Source organism: Danio aesculapii, chromosome 25, assembly GCF_903798145.1.
Source record: "Danio aesculapii chromosome 25, fDanAes4.1, whole genome shotgun sequence".
In the NCBI taxonomy this organism is placed as follows: Eukaryota; Metazoa; Chordata; class Actinopteri; order Cypriniformes; family Danionidae; genus Danio; species Danio aesculapii.
Genome location: NC_079459.1, coordinates 21,417,052 through 21,435,404, shown reverse-complemented (window position 1 = coordinate 21,435,404; position 18,353 = coordinate 21,417,052). Strand labels below are relative to the sequence as shown.

Sequence of the window (18,353 nt, the reverse complement as noted above, 5' to 3'; positions counted from 1 at the left end):
TTTCCCTTTTCTCCCTCACTTATGATGCTCTTGAATCAGGTTGAATTGATAATCTAGATTACATAAGCTAGAAATCTTAAAGTTGTGTTACCATTTTTGGATGCTCCATCAGATTAGTATCAATATGTTACATGGAAAAACAAAGAAATGTGTGTAGTTGCACAACTTTTGTTCTCTTCTAGACGATTTAGTATGTGTTATGTACTGTATAAGTACCATTTATCACCGCTAAAATGGTGTAGGACGTTTTAACCTGTATTCAACCCTGTTGTGAATGTAACTTTTGTGTTGTCAGCTTTTTATGTTCTCCCTTAAAGTGTCAATGTGATCAAGTCCATTTTGAAGATCCTCTGTGATCTTATGTAAAATGTGGCCTTGATGTCTTCTTTCTTATGTAAATATTGTAAAAATCCTGATTGACGCTGTTTTTACCTTTCCTGAAACGTGATAATCGGCTAAAGTATATATTTTTTCTTTTTAGACTGAGATTGCCAAACTCCAACAGCTGCTTGCTACGAAAGATGCAGAAATCGAGTGTCTACAAAATCAGCTTCTGTCCCGGGGAACCATCAACAATGACATTACAGAGAGAGGTACCTCTATAAGAAGATTAAATGCTAATGGTTGTTGAAGTACTACAACATATTACTCAGCCCTTCGCACAGAATAATTTAGCATTACATTAATAAATGGCACTTTCCACTTGTAGGACCTGAAATCTAGAAAAAATTAAGTAATGTTTCAAAAAACCTGCCTGCGAAGTAAAAGACAATGCTGATCGCTAATGTTTTGTTTCTATGTTAGCAACTTTAGGACAGTTCATAACTCTGATTAGTGTGATATTTAGTAGTTTTCAGTGAAAATGCATTAAATGAACACCAAAATAAAATCAGTAGAACTCTTAGCCTATAGAAAAGTTTTGTTTTCGTAAGCAAGAATTGGTTATAGGATTGTTAATTAACCACATCAAGCTTGCTAGCTAGCTTCTTAGCTTGTCTGAGAACAAATATTAATTCGTTATAGATTAATTTATTAAGTTATGACAGACTAATACACTAATAAAGATGTAGAATGAGAGCTACTTGTGCTTAGCTGCTAGTTTTCTTTTAATTAAGAGTCCCTTGCACCTTCAAAATAGTAGTCTCTCTTCAGACTTATAAGCCAAACTGAAAAAAGTCTAATATATAGGTCGATCACTAGTAATAAGTGTGAATGACCTAAATATAAATTGTATCTAATGTATATTTAAACTCTACTGCTTTAAAAAACAAGTGCTACACCATATATGTTCATGGAAAGTACCAAATGCTAGCTGCATGGGAGTGATGGTGTGTGCAGGAAATGTTTTTTTTGTGTGTGTGTGTGTGTTGAAATTACTAACATGTGGCTCTTTTTGGTAATCGCTGTTCTCCGCCGCTCCCTGTTGTAGAGGAAGTGTATAAGAGAAAGCTGAGAGACAAACGTAAGCGCACATTTCAACATCTCAGGTTCTCCCATGCTGAACCTCAGCTTGATTCAACTGCCCTCAGTGTCTCTCTGTCAGTCTGGCTAATGTACACTGGCATGCTGTCAGGCCTGTCGCTCCCTTCGCCTCAGTGGATACCTGTGTGTGCGTGTGTGTAGAAGGGGTGTTAAGCGGCTGATTTGTGCTTGTTGTCACACCCTGCAGCCACTCATTGCTTTCGTATGAGCTAAAACTCATTCTTTACTATTAATATAAGGCCATATTAATAGAGAATTTTGAGAATAGAGGTTATTTGTGTTGCTGGATCAGTTAATCTCATAATGTAGACCTTATTAGCGGCTTATCGAGTCATTACAGTGTGTGGAAAGGTTTTAATTGTTTTGTATATTTCATGATTAATATATTGCATAATGCATCAAATAAGTGTGTAAAGTGTGTCAAAATAAAGTAAATAATCTTGTTTTTATTACAATGACTATATATTGAACTGATTGTATTTGTTCGTTTTATGTGGGATGTTTAATATAAAGCATACACTCACTGGCCACTTTATTAGGTAAACCTGTCCAACTGCTCGTTAACGCAAATTTCTAATCAGCCAATCACATGGCAGCAACTCAATGCATGTAGACATGGTCAAGACGATCTGCTGTTATTCAAACAGAGCATCAGAATGCGTAAAAAAGATGATTTAAGTGACTTTGAACGTGGCATGGTTGTTGGTGCCAGACAGGCTGATCTGAGTATTTCAGAAACTGCTGATCTACTGGGATTTTCACGCACAACCATCTTTAGGGTTTACAGAAAATGGTCCGTAAAAGAGAACATTTCCAGTGAGCGGCAGTTCCATGTGCACACATGCCTTGTTGATGCCAGAGGTCAGAGGAGAATGGTCAGACTGGTTCAGGCTGATAGAAATGCAACAGTAACTCAAATAAATCCACTTGTTACAACCGAGGTATGCAGAAGAGCATCTCTGAATGCACAACACGTCCAACCTTGAGGAAACTGAGGCTACAATTCGCACAGGCTCACCAAAATTGGACAATAGAAGATTGGAGAGATGTTGCCTGGTTTGATGAGTCTTGATTTCTGCTTGGCATTAACAACATAAAAAGCATGGATCCATCCAGCATCCAGCATTGTATTGACAGTTCAGGCTGGTAGTGGTGGTGTAAGGATATTTTATTGGCACACTTTGGGCCCATTAGTACCAATTGAGCATTGTGTTTATGCCACAGCCTACCTGAGTATTGTTGCTGACCATGTCCATGCCTTGATGACCACAGTGTAGATGGCTACTTTCAGCAGGATAACGCACCGTGTCATAAAGCGCAAATCATCTCAGACTGATTTCTTGAACATGACAATGAGTTCACTGTACTCAAATGGCCTTTACAGTCACCAGATCTCAATCCAATAGAGCACCTTTGGGATGTGGTGGAACGAGAGATTCGCATCATGGACGTGCAGCTGGCAAATCTGCAGCAACTGCGTGATGCTATCGTGTCAATATGGACCAAAATCTCTAAGGAATATTTCCAGTACCTTGTTGAATCTATGCCTCGAAGGATTAACGCAGGTCTTGTAGGCAAAAGGGGGTCCAACCCGGTATTAGTAAGGTGTACCTAATAAAGTGGCCGGTAAGTGTAATTAGACAATATAAATAAAAGTATTAAAGTACTGTATTTATATTACATTGTATTATGTTAGGTTAAATGTAATGCATAATCATTTACAAATCTTATACGATAGAGCACTGTACATACAATTAAATTCTTACAGTAGAATCTATTTGCAAATAAATGAATAGGAACAATTATTACATGTAATATAAGGTTTCTCTCTTGAAAATACTTGGTCATATTAGTTTAAAGAGATTAAACAGTTTTTTGGTAGCTTTATATATGGTCATTTATGGTCAAGGTTGATGAGTTTTAGGCTGTTGAGCATCATGTCACTTACAGAATCAACTCGTTCAAGCATGATGTTCTGCTATAAAGTCTAAATCACAGCTTGCCTGTAAAGCATGTGTCGACCTGGACAAGCATGTGCACTAGAGTGTTTCTCCTGTCATCTGAACTAATTCTCCTGGCAAACCTTCAGAAAGACCAGCATGTCTTTCTTGGCTTTTCTAAACTGCCATTGACCAAAATGGCTGATTTATCTCCAGGAATACTAGTTTACTGCATAATTTCTAATATTTCTGTGTGTTGTAAATGTAATGTATTATTGAAACTTGTGAATATAACTGCTATAGATTTAGCTTACACTTATTTTATACATAGATTTTTATTTATCAGCATTTTTAAGAATCTGGCTTGTAATTTAACTACATTAAAACTCATAAATGAAACGTAGCATAACTGCCATAATGATGTAATGCTGCATATCAAATGAGTTTTGCTCTTTATGTTTTCAGATCAAGAGTTGCAGAGGCTAAAAACTGGAATGGAGACGCTCATCGCTGCCAATAATGAGAAGGTTAGTCCGCATCTGTGCATTTGCATTTGTTAACCGGTCCAAAGTTTGCAGGAATCAACAGGTGTCGTAACATGTATTATATGTAGTTTGCTGTGGAATATTTTGTTTCTGTAGGATCGCCATATTGAGGAACTCAATGTTCTGCTGGGCCAGTACAGAAAACTGAAGGACGGTTTGGCTCTTTCTCAAGGTACAGCTTGTGATTTATTTGTTTTTTTTATCTTGGGTCACCTGGTAATAAGATGCATTTTCTTTATTCATACAGTAAGTGGATGAAAATAAATTGTTTGCTTGCTTTCCCACTTTCTCATAAGCTGTGTAACATAGTGCAACTGAATGAACAAACCTAAGTACTCCTATGAAAGTGTAGATCTTGTAGAAATAAAAGGACCTTGTAGAAAATCTGGCCCCCAAGCGGTCATATGTGATGCATTTTAATGCATGTTAAAGGGTTAGTTCAACCAAAAAAATTTAATTAGCCTTAGTCATCTTTGCTAGATGTAGTCATCTTTGCAAAAAAAAAAAGTAGTAGTTGAAGATGATTCTGTTTATCCTTCTCTTTTCAGTGAACAATGATTCATTGCTGTGTGGCAGCAGTGAAGAGGATCTTAGTGGCAATCGAAAAATAAGAGCCCTGACCCATAAAGCATACTCAGACATCATCAGATCAGAGCTACAGGTACCAGTCAAAATTTAAACCGGTTAAATCATAAAAAAGCATGTCCTTGCGCTTTTTTTTATTTTTATTTAATTGTATTTTTTTTTAGTACATTTTATTTTTGTTTTTTATTTGTGTTTTTTTAAAAGGTTTGGTCAGAGACAACAATCTAAATCAATCTCCATGTTTTCTGCACGCCAAGCCAGTACACAGTGACTTTGTAAAGAAACACTGTGTGCATACAGTCATGTAGTCCACCATTGTTATTTTGATTTTCAAGTACTTAACTATAGACTTAATGTCATGTTAGTGTGTATTAAGTTTTTAACATACAAAATGGTAACTGTATCGGTTTAAAAAATTTGCTCTTTGGAACCTTTTTAGCATGTTTAAAAGTTGGTGTTATTAGACCCAAAAACATCATTGTTGTGTGAAAAAAGGATTTAAATGCACCCTGAAATTCCCTTCCCTGTACATCCAGACTAGTAGGAATCATAACAATGCCACATTTTATTTCTTTACTATAATTATCAAATGACATAAGATCCTGTATTATAGTATTAATATAACATTTATTATAGGAATAACTTTCCTTCGGCTTAATCCATTCCCTATCAGGGGTCTCCACAGTGACATGAACCGCCAATAACTGAAACAAAGCAAAAATTAAATTGAAAAAATAAACTTTGTTAAAATAAAAGACAAAAAATATTTAAAAATGATTGAAAAAAATATATATTAATAAAATCAAATTCAAAGTATTACCAAAACTACAACATCCCTACAGTGTCTATTGTTGATCCTTTTTTTTAATGAAAAATGTTTTTTCAATTTAAAATAACCACTTTCTATTTTTTGTATAATTTATTTTAATATAATTAAATAATAAATATAATGTATTCCAATAAAAAAAATAAATAAATCTTTCGTGTCAGGCTTGGGTCGATAGACGATGCCATCGCCGATGGCCATTAGACATCACAATGCTGAGCCGGCGTCGCAATCCTCCGCCCCTTTGGTCGACATCGCCCAACCCTATTTCGTATACATTTTCAGCATAATCAGTGTTTTCAAATCAGATCAGATTATTCTATGGTTGTTCTAATTCGCTCAGTTGAATATGGAAATGATCTATCACAATGTTTATAGTGCAGGAAACCTTGACTATCATAATACATAGACAAATACAAAATAATAATAGTAATAATAATACAAATAAAAACTGCTAATGCACAAGGCCATACGCTAAACATGAAAAAAGAAACTCAAAGTTTTATTTCCTTTTTACATTTTTTTTTTTTTTTTGCGAAACTAAAATATTTCTAATTTTATATCTATATTGTTAGCAATTTGTAATGTGATTTATATAACAGCAAAGTGTACATTTAAACATACAAAAATTTTATTAAAATAGGATTTAAGTTATTGTTTGTGTGTGTGCATTAATTTATGTCCTTTTAGACATAATTTATTAGAAATGTATTTATTATTATAATTGAATATTTCATACAAAATTACAAAACACACAAGCATTCATTATATTCAATCTGGCTCCATATTTCCACTCAACTTCAATACTGTCTGCATGTAACACAATATCCCCAAAGCCACATTTCCACATCCTCTCCTGTTCACAGATGTCATCCAGAGGTCCATCTCCACTCCTGGTGTCTCCTCCATGTCTACAGAGAGATCTGGACTCCAGGTGAGCCATAGCTCCACTAACATACACTCACAACAGAAGAGTCTCAATGGCATCAGAGGATGATAGTTTTGCATCAAACTAGCTGTCATGTGGGCTCTTTCTCTTTTCCTTACACTGCATTGGTTGTATCTTCAGCATTCGCAGTGTTCAGCCCTGCGTGAAGACCTCGCTGGTGTCCATTGGCCATTTGGGCTTTTACAGCAGACCATGGCAAGTGGACTCTGTGTGTGTGTTTGTGCTTGTTTAAAGGGATAGTTTACCCAAAAATGAACATTTTAATGAGTGTATAAAAGTGCTGTATATTTTCGACACCTTTTAAACTATCAAAATACCATAATATGTTTGCAATTTTTTAAGAAACATGCTAACTGAGATCTTGTTTATCTAAAAAAAAACATGCTAAAGTCAGTTATTCTATAAAAAAGCGCTTTCCTTGTATTTATTTTCAGTCTTGAAGGCTGCTCAATAAACAGTATGTATGCTCAGACAAAAATGTGATCTCCGGAGGACTGTAGGTCTCCAAAATAAGACGTGGATTCATGTTTTTAATTCACAAATGATACAAATATTACAAACGTAAATATTAGCTGGTCAGCTTAATTGTTGGTCATGCACATTCCTGCTGGTGTCATCAATCTGGCAACCTGCGTATGTATCAAATCTGAGGAGGAGTGGCTGGGTGAGTGGCAGATGAGTCTTGCATGCATCTGTGTTTGGTCCATCTTGACTGACGTTCAGTCTGACATTATAGCAATCGAGATCTTACATTGTGGCATGTGGATCATGATCATAATGTCAGACAAACTACAATTGTAAAGAATAATTGAATCATAAAGAAGAATTGTAAAATATAAAGTTAGTTCTACAATACAAAAATAGTATGTTAGTTAATCCTTAATTGGTGTCGTAAAATCACAAGTCTGAGTCTGAAGCTACTGGTTATGGGAAATAAAAATCACAAACCTGATCGGTATTTCATCTTTGATGTTCAACTGAAAAAAAAAGACTCTTAAGGTTTGGAAGCAGGTGAGTAAGTAAATGGATAGTAAATGTATAATTTTTGGGGTGAACTGTCCCTTCAAGAGGATTTCTGTTGTTGCTGTGGGCTTGTTGTTGTGCTGTTCATCATTGATCTGAGGATGTTGTGTGATATTAATGCTGCATAATGAATGATGTGTTGCGCAACTGAGAGGATCGTTTTCATGTATGAAGAAATTAGTCAGTAATCAGTTTTATTTAGAAGTTTAAGCTGCAGTTATTTAACAAAACTGACTTATGAATCAAATGAAGTAACCCAAAATGTCTTTCTGGTCTTTATTTGTCTTAATTGTGTTTACTATAAATTATCATTATTATTTTATTATTACAGTAAGTGAAGATAATATAGCAACCATTTTGTAATTCATAAAATACAATACATTTTATTAAATAATTAATTAATTTATTTTCTACTTACTGACTGATATAATTAACTGCTTTTGGTGCTTTTCTGACCATCTGTTTGACTGGCATTTAGTTTTGTTTGTTTGTTTGTTTACTAAGTACTAGGCCTGTACGACATTGGAAAAATCTAACATTGCAATATTTTTTTTTATTTTGCAATATACAGTTGAAGTCAGAATTATTATCCCCCTGTTTATTTTTTCCCCCTAATTTCTGTTTAACAGAGAGATTTTTTTCAACATATTTCTAAACATAATAGTTTTAATAACTCATCTCTTATAAATTATTTTATCTTTTCCATGTTGACAGTAAATAATATTTTACTAGATATTTTTCAAGACCCTTCTATACAGCTTAAAGACATTAATAATTTTGACTTCTACTGTATATTGCAATATGAATACAATTTCACCAGATGAGGTAATATCTCTGTTTGGAAAGAATTTAAAATGTTTGATCGATTGGGATGATTCTTCAGTGGGAGTGCATCTTCATAAAATCTAATCTTTAAACTTTTTGGGGTCCCCTGGCACGTTTTTGTTGTTGTCTGTGCTAAGTGCAGTGTATTTCTGTATTTGCATAGATACTGTACATAGTTAGATACTTAGATACTCTGGGCATTTGTAATGAGAGTCTATGGGGCATTTGCTAGGGTGCAGTATCTGGTTGTTAGCGTGTGGCTAGAATGTTTAAATGACATCAGTGATTGGCTGCTGGCTAGACTGAGTTAAATGAGGCCAGACTCTAGTCTGTAGGACAGTCTGATGCAGAGTTATGGGCTCACAAAGTTTTGTCCAATGTTAAGTCAATGACAGTCTTTTGCAATGGAAGTCTATGGAACAGTTTCTAGTGTCTGAAAGTGGTTGCTAGGGTGTAGCTAGACAGTTCAAAGGTCATCAGTTATTGTCAGTTTGGTACTCTGAGTCAAATGAGCCCAGTTATAAGTGTGTGGGGCAGTCTGATGCAGAGTTATGAGGTCACAAAGTTTGGTCCAATGTTAAGTCATATGGGATTTTTCCAACAGTCCCGGGATAGTTTTTGGAAAACCGAAAGTCTGAACAGTCGGAAAAGATATAGCAACCTAGGTCAGACTAGACGATAGGTCTGACCCAAGTTTGGTGGTTATAGCTTTAAAGCCCAAGGAGGAGATCGTGTTGACAGATTTTTGATCAGTAAAAGAAGAATATTAAGTTTCAATGGGATTTCAATAGTCTGGCTTTCACATGCCAGCCTATTAAAGCATTTAACAGTGTTCAAGTACAGTAACTGAATAATAAATATAAAAGTAATTCAATAAAATTAATCGTAGTTAAGGTAAAAGTTTACAATTTCTTATATTTGAATGCTTTAAAAATCATTATATGATCACAGGCATCAAAAACACATGCAAATAATAGTTACAATACAAACTCAACATTGCATATATTCTGCGATTGTTATTATTGCGAATGATCACATTGCGATATGGATGCGGAAAGGATATATTGTGCAGCCCTATCTTGAACCTCCTCAATTTACAATATCTTGAGCATAGCTTGATGAATATATTTCTTGCTGTTGTTATTTGTCAGGTCACTGCAACGGATGCTGTCCAGCAGTTTGGAGGAGCTCCAGAGCGGCAGCTTGCAGATGGTATTGAAATCTCAGGCATTTTGTGACTCTTCTGCTTTTTGCGGCCAACTAATTCATCTCATTAACTAAACGCTTTGTCTAAAACTGCTTCAATGTCTTTAGTGCTTTGGTTTTGTATGTGACTCCACTAACCCACTGTGTGTTTGTGGTGTTGGTTTTTCTAAGCATGTAGTGGAACGTCCAGTAGAAGCTGCTTTAGAGGTACAACCAGCTAACAATTTATGTTTAATTTTAGTAATTTTTTTTTTAATTAAGTAAACTTACCCTTAGAGTGTAGCAAATTTCTACAATTCGTTTATTTGCATTTATTTATTTGTTTCAAATTTATTTCATACATTTTTGTGTACGTGTTTGTTTACATTTTAGTTATTCATTTTTTCTTCTTTTTTTTTTTTGTATAACATGTCTTAATTACGTTTTTTCAAGGTTTTGCAATAAATCAAACCCCAATACCCAAAACTTACCCCTAGAAAAAAAATGAAAATAAAAATAAATAGGAAATCTAATAAAACACCAATTCACATTTCACAACTCCAGACTTCCAAAGCTTCTTTTAATATCTCCATTTTTCACAATGTTCAAAAGCACCTCCCAGATATCACAAAATTCAGAGGATTTTTTCCTTATTACATATGTTAGATTTTCAAGAGCCAAACATGTTAAAAGGTTTCTTAACCAAAGTCCAATGGAGGGACGATTTAACATTTTTCCAACATTCTTTTTATTTTTATAATTTATATTTATTCACTAATATCATTTCATTTTTTTTTTCATTTTTATTTATACATTTAATACATACATTTTTTTCACTTGCTTGTTTAATTTATTTATTTTCATTCATTCATTCATTTTAATTCATTAATTGGTAAAAATAATTTAATTCATTTTATTTTTACAATGATTCACTCATTTTCATTTTTCATATCTGTTAGTTAACTAAATAGATTATTCATTTATTCACTCAACTTTAAATTGTTTAGTTTATTTGTTTTAATTATTATTTTTATTTATATTTTTTAATTCATTTATTTTTTCATGCAGTTGTTTAATTTATTCCTTCTTATGATTAATTTTATTTATTAAATTATTTATTTATGGATTCATTTATTTTTTTTCAGTCATTCATTCATTGATTTTCATTCACTTGTTTATTTATTAATTTTATTTCTAAACTTTTCTAAAAATAAAACAAACGTTTTTATTTATTTATTCATTTATTCATTTTATTTGTTTATCCATATATTTAATTTATTTTTTCATTTAATAATTTATTTTTACATTTTTCAATCATTTTTATTTATTTATATATTTATTTTATTTTATTTTTTATGTGCGTTCATTATTACATTTTAACCGTTAAAATGCTCATCAAAACAACATTAAAAAAATCTCCAAATAAACATATAATTGCTAAGATACATTATTTTCTTCCACAGAACCGCTATAATCCAGAAAACAACAAATACCAGACTCTGCCAGGCAAATTGAATCGTCCAGATCAGAATGGCTTGAGGCTTCAGTGTTCACCGCTGCTGATCTCTCCTGATGACAGTGAAGACAGTCAGTTCAACCTCAGTAAGCACACAAATACAACATTTAGAACATATACGATTTTATCTGTTTTTTTTGTTTGTTTTTTTAATATATAGTGAGCATATCAGAATCCTTTCTAAACGATCATGTGACTAAATAAAAGCTGGAGTAATGATGCTTAAAATTCAGCCTTTAGTTAAATGAAGCAGTTACTTTTTAGCATATATTGAAAATAGAAAATGCTATGGCCATTATGTATGCTTATATATATATATATATATATATATATATATATATATATATATATATATATATATATATATATATATATATATATATATATATATATATATATATATATATATATTAATAATAATAATATAAAATTCTTTATTTTTTTGTTTATTGCATGACAGGATTGTTATTTTTTTACACTTTATTGTTAGATATATATTTTATTATATAATTAAAATGTTAGTTAAAATATTAATAATAATGATGATTATTATTATATTTTTATATTATTATTATTAAATCAATTTTGATGAATTTATTTACATTTTAATACAATTTGTTTACCATTTAATAAAATCAAGTTTCTTACATTTTTATTGAATTGGCCAATTATCACTACATTTTTATTCATTTAACTTATTTAATCATTTCATTTATATATCAAATACAAAATGTACATATCTATTTAGATTTTTGTTCTTTTTGTGGATTAGTTTTATTATTTATTAATAATGTATAAATTGTATTTTAAAATTCCACCATTTTTATTTTTAAATCTGTTTTTAATCCAATTAATTTACTATTCATTTAATTTATTTGTTTAATTACTGTGGGTTCCTTTAATTTCTGAAATAATTAATGATTTATTTATTCATTTTACCTCCTTAAAGGTTTTTGAGACTCTCCGTGTTTGATTTTCTTTTTTCATATACACTATTATGCTGTCGAACTTATAAACGCAATATCAAGTGCAATGTGGCTGTATATCGTCACTGGTGGGAGACTAGGGGCCTCAAAACTCTTTTGTAAGAGGAACTTCCGCCATTCATTCACATCTGCAGCTGACGTCAGAACAGAAGAAGCCGTTACTAATTCACCAACGTCGCTTTAGAGCTTGTATTTAAATGATTCTCTAGCGTAATGTCTGAAGTGATGACAAAAAAATGTAATTTTGCTCACATTTCAAGATTATAAGGCTGAACTGCATGAAATGCCATCAGTGTACCGAAATATCTCTCAGTATTTCCCTGTTGCAATCGGGAGATCACAATATTACTATGATATAAATACAGCACTACAACATACAAAAGAGAGAGATCGACATAGAATGTCATATACCTGTTTAATAATGATTTGATCAGCTGCAGTTTGAAATTACGCTGGTTTGTCTCTTAGGGCTTATTATGTGGTCTCTGTCGCCATCTTGTGCATGAACATCGTCAACCGTCTTTGCTCAGATTTATTTTACCATTCATTCGAATACAAATTTAAAAAATAAGAAATCTAGAAGTTGGTTTCTAACTGTATTTTTAGTCATCTTAATGGCTAATCCAGCTAGTGTTTTCTCTGCATTTGATTTTTTTTTTTAATCTTCTGACTTTTTTAACCTTTAACCGCATCCACTGTACTTGTTTGCGTGTTTATTTTCTGATCTCCACAAAACCGTTTTCTCTGTCCTGCAATCTTTCAGCTTGATTCAGCCTGTTTAACCTCTTTAACGTGTGTTTGCATGGCTGTGTTTTTCTGCTCTTTTCTCTTTCTTTCTGACTGTGTGGCTGGAGTGAAGATCGTCTCAGAAGTGCCAGCGCTCCAGTTTTAGGTATTTTGTGTTGGGTTTAAGCTAAGCTCTCCTAGCCGGAGTCTTTAAAGCTGAAAAGGGAGGATTGGATTTCTCTCTTTCCTCTCAGAGATTACACTTTGCTGCTTCGCTTTTTTGAGTTTAAATGCGAGCTATGTGATGCAAGCATAATGTACTGTATGTGGGGGAAAAGGAAATGAAGCCATTTGGGTTTTATATATATATATATATATATATATATATATATATATATATATATATATATATATATATATATATATATATATATATATATATATATATATATATATAGTGTCGTGCTAAAAAGCATACATTTTATAAAATATTATATTAGTATATAAAAATATCTAAATAATTTATATATACTTTATATAAAATAAATTGTAAAAAAAATCATAAGCGTTTAAAAAAAGTATTTATTAATAAAGTGAATGTAATTTTATTTAATTGAATATTAAATATCTAAATGATTATAAATACTGTATATAAAATAAATAAAATTGTATATATAAAGTAAAATGTATAAAAGCATAAGCATTTAAAAACATATTTAATAATAAATGAAATGTTTTTTTATTTAAATTAATATAAATTAAATGTTTTATAAATACTGTATGTAAAATAAATAAGATTGTGTGTGTATATATATATATATATATATATATATATATATATATATATATATATATATATATATATATATACAATAAAATGTATAAAAACATAAGCATTTAAAATCATATTTAATAATAAATTAAATGTATTTTTATTTAAATTAATATAAATTAAATGTTTTATAAATACTGTATGTAAAATAAATAAGATTGTGTGTATATATACAATAAAATGTATAAAAACATAAGCATTTAAAATCATATTTAATAATAAATTAAATGTGATATTTTAAATTAATAAAAATATAAATGTTTTGTTTTAATAATAATGAAATGTAATATTTTTATTTAAATTACTACTAAATTATTTAAATGTCTTATAAATACTGTATTTAAAATAAATAAAATTGTGTATATATATATATATATATATATATATATATATATATATATATATATATATATATATATTATAAAATTTTTAAAATATGCATTTAAACTTATTTAATAATAGATTATTTTTTTTTATTAATTTCAAATAATACATTTAATGTTTTATATGTATTTAATAATTGATTAAATGTAATATTTTTATTTAAATTAATATAAATGCTATAAATATTTTATAAATATTGTAAATAAAATGAACAAAATTGTGTATATATAATTAAATGTATAAAAGCATTAGCATTTAAAAACGTATTTATTAATAAATTAAATGTAATATTTTTATTTAAGTGCATATAAAAAATATAAATGTTTTATAAATACTGTATATAAAATAAATAAAATGTATAAACACTAATATTTAAAAATTTATTTAATTATAAATTATGGTAATCATTTTTATTTAAATGAATACTATGACTATAAATTATTATTATTATTATTATTATTATTACTATTATTATTATTGTTATTATACTTTAATAGTGTGTGTATATATATATATATATATATATATATATATATATATATATATATATATATATATATATATATATATATATATATATAGATATATAGATATATATATATATAGATATATATATATATATATCTATATATATATATATATATATATATATATATATATATATATATATATATATAGATATATAGATATATATAAAGATATATAGATATATATAAAGATATATATATATATATATATATATATATATATATATATATATAGATGTAAATAAATTAAATTATGTTTCATATGTGGTGTCAAAGTATCAAAAATCTTTTTATTAAATTAAGTATATAAACCTTAAAACATGTTTTATACATGCAGTATAGTACATATATAGCTTACAATTATATACATGAAAGCATCAGGATTCAAAAAATTACTAACAAAACTTATTAACAAAAAAAACATTTAAAATGTAATGCTTTCAATTTGAATTAATAAAATGTTTAATAAATTTTTTATTTAATTTTTTAAAGTGAAATATTTTCACTTATTGATGTTTTTGTTTTGTTAAGCCATTTTGTATATTATATTATATTATATTATAAATTAGATGACATTATCATAATAATATCATAAATAAATTGGGTTTATGCATAAATTGTGTATATATGGATTTAACCTAAGCTCTCCTTTCCTGATTCTTAAAAGCTGAAAGCAGAGGATTTTATTTCTCTCGTTCCTCTCAGAGATTAGACTTAAGTTTATGTGAGCCTTTCCTGCTTTGCTTTGAGTTAAAATGTGACGCAAATATAATGTACTATATTGCAAAGAAGAAAAAGGCCATTTGGGTTTCATATATGCCCATATACTCAGTACACATCAAATATAAATATGCAAATAGCTGATTTTATTTACATATTGTATATTTTTAGCTTAATTTAATATTTTTATTATTAATATTATTATTAATATTATTAATATTTATTTTATATTTTTAATATTTTGCAATATCCATTCTGATATGATGTTTTATTGCGTTTTATTATATAACTGAAATAGAAAATTGTGAATATACTTCATTTTTTTAATAATATAAAAGTGGGTGTGTTTACATTAATGTAAAAAAAAAAATATATATATATATATATATATATATATATATATATATATATATATATATATATATATATATATATATATATATATATATATATATATATATATATATATATATATAAGCTTTTATGCGTAAAAACATTTTTGCTACTTATATTTTTACTTTTTAAGTTTTCAAGAATGCCTTAATTTTCTGCTCTCTTATTAGAAATATTATAATAGTGTAGTATAAATATAAAACAGTTTATAAATACTGTATATAAAATAAATGGGCTCTATGTACATAGTGTTTTATAGCCAATGATAAACTTCCAGTGAAAGCTTAATGTTACTATTTTCAATTTCATAATGTTCCTTTTACAGCATCGATGTTGTAATATAATTACAATACATGCAGTTAAATAGACTTGACTATTCATTTAGTTGTTCAAGCGTAAAATGAGATCAAAGACATCAGGATCAGCAGTTGAGCACAGAAACTCTATTGAAAATACAGAGGTAAAATAAACTTATTTTAAAGTCCTATTTTAGAGACATGGTGGGGGAAATGGAATTTAATGCAGTGCTTCTTGTCTGACCTGAGATCCACTTTATATTGTATATCAGGCAGTGAAGTTCACAGATTTTTAAAGAAATCAGACCTTAAACGTGGCAATTTTATAATGGAAAGACTGTTTACCAGAAGCGCTGAGGCTAACTGGCTGAAATTAAAAGTCCGTGTGCATATAGCCCATTGTGTGAATGTGTATATACAGTTGAAGTCAGAATTATTAGCCCCTCTGTTTATTTTTTTCTAAACATAACATTTCTAAACATAATAGTTTTAATAACTCATTTCTAATAACTGATTTATTTTATCTTTGCCATGATGACAGTAAATATTATTTTACTAGATATTTTTCAAGACACTTCTATACAGCGTAAAGTGAAATTTAAAGGCTTAATTGGGTTAATTAGGTTAACTAGGCAGGTTAGGGTATTTAGGCAAGTTATTGTAAAAGCATGGTTTGTTCTGTAGACTATCGGGGGAAAAAATTTGCTTAAATTGGCTAATAATATAGACCTTAAGATGGATTTTAAAAAGTTAAAACCTGCTTTTATTCTAGCCGAAACAAAACAAGTCTTTCTCTAAAAGAAAAAATATTATCAGACATACTGTGAAAATTGTATATACATATGTATGTATGTATGTATGTATGTATGTATGTATGTATGTATGTATATATATCCATCCACATAGATATAGATACATACATGCATCCATCCATCCACATAGATATAGATACATACATGCATCTATACGTACATACATATAATTTTTTTAATAATTAAAAAATAATTATAACTATAATTATAACTATCTGAAATGTAAAAAATATATTTTGTATTGAATTTTTAAATGTTATAGTGGTTATATTTTTCATATATGTACAATTTTACAAACTTTTATGCATAAAAACCTTTTTGCTACTTTCATTACTTCTTTTAAGTCCAAGATTTTCACAAAAATATGGCAGCCACAGAAGTTAAACTGTAAAAATGCTTTCTTCTTTTTTTTTCTGCTCTCTTGCATGGCTAACGCTTGGCTCAGGGCCACGGGGCAAGCATGATCAGTTTGCTCTTGGTGGGTACAGAGAGAATCACATGTACTCAGTCCAACAGTAAAGCTGTGAAAGCACAGAAACACTCAATCAAAGTCTGATTTTCAGGAAAGACAGAGAAGACGGACGACTCGACCCTGTCTGACCTGTCGCCACTCTCATCTGGAGTGGAGTCGGGACAGCAGTCGCCCATCTCTCCAGAACATAAGAAGAACCAGAAGGGCATCCGAAAACTCTGGGGAAAGTGAGTCTTTGACTGAAGGGATTAAAACAGGGAAAAAGAAATCAACGCGGAGATGTTGTATTGGTGCACTTTTTTACAACTTCTATGTAAAATAATCCACAATTACTTGTTTATTAAACAAAAAATACATTTGCAAACATGTTAAACATGTATTTTAGTTCTCCTCTTTACACATCTGTTTTTTGTATGATAAGCAATTGTTGGAACGTATATGTTCAATAATATGATTTATGATACACTAGCAACACCCTAACAACTATCTATTATACACTTTGAACCACAAAGCAATCAACTTATTCCTCTTAGAGACTGTACGGCCATCATACGAAAGTAGTCTCCATAATATGATTCTTTTTTTAATGGGAAACAAAATAAAAAAATTTAATTGTAGTGTAGTCTAGCAACCTCTTGGAATACCCTAGGATTGCCTAGCAACTTCCTTGTAACCACCCACAACACCCTGATGCTGGGTTCACACCAATTGTGGAGTTAAGTGTTTGCATGAGTAAATTAAATACAAAGTCAATGCAGACATGCAAATAGAGGCCGAATGATCATCCAACTCCAACCTCCTAGTGGCCATAAAAGAATACACTAAGAACCATAACAGAGAACTTTTTGCCTTCCAAATGGTCTCATTTTGTTTTGTTCTGTTTTCCAGGATCAGGAGAACGCAGTCAGGCAGTCTACCAGCAGACTCTGATTCAGACTTCAAGAGAGGAGGTTTCAGGGCCACAGCAGGACCAAGACTCACCTGTCTGGGCATCAGCACTTCATCACGGTATCTCAGCACCTACAATGAGTAAATACACATACAGTTGAAGTCAGAATTATTAGCCCTTTTGAATTATTACCCCCCATGTTTATTTTTTTCCCAATTTCTGTTTAACAGAGAGAAGATTTTTTTCAGCACATTTCTCAACATAATAGTTTTAATAACTCATTTCTAATAACTTTATTTTATCTTTGCCATGATGACAGTATATAATATTTGACTAGATATTTTTCCAGACACTTCTATACAGCTTAAAGTGATATATCAAAGCTTAATTAGGTTAACTAGACAAGACAGGGTAATTAGGCAAGTTATTGTATAATGATG

The 18,353-nt window shown here is 29.9% G+C and overlaps 1 protein-coding gene across 7 annotated transcripts in view; it reads left to right on the top strand.

Annotated features, from left to right (window-relative positions):
• ppfibp2b (PPFIA binding protein 2b) overlaps positions 1-18,353 on the top strand; it is a 105,476-nt gene that overhangs the window by 74,104 nt on the left and 13,019 nt on the right. For 3 of the 7 annotated variants that reach the window (XM_056452420.1, XM_056452413.1, XM_056452419.1), the window contains 13 exons: positions 482-593; positions 1,430-1,462; positions 3,888-3,949; positions 4,064-4,139; positions 4,516-4,628; positions 6,245-6,312; positions 6,448-6,522; positions 9,327-9,387; positions 9,553-9,588; positions 10,824-10,962; positions 16,998-17,030; positions 17,116-17,251; positions 17,913-18,032. In XM_056452420.1, the coding sequence (XP_056308395.1) occupies positions 482-593; positions 1,430-1,462; positions 3,888-3,949; positions 4,064-4,139; positions 4,516-4,628; positions 6,245-6,312; positions 6,448-6,522; positions 9,327-9,387; positions 9,553-9,588; positions 10,824-10,962; positions 16,998-17,030; positions 17,116-17,251; positions 17,913-18,032 (1,064 nt within the window). The remainder of the gene's footprint in view (positions 1-481; positions 594-1,429; positions 1,463-3,887; positions 3,950-4,063; positions 4,140-4,515; positions 4,629-6,244; positions 6,313-6,447; positions 6,523-9,326; positions 9,388-9,552; positions 9,589-10,823; positions 10,963-16,997; positions 17,031-17,115; positions 17,252-17,912; positions 18,033-18,353) is intronic. The other 4 variants (XM_056452417.1, XM_056452415.1, XM_056452418.1 and 1 more) reach the window with 3 other exon arrangements.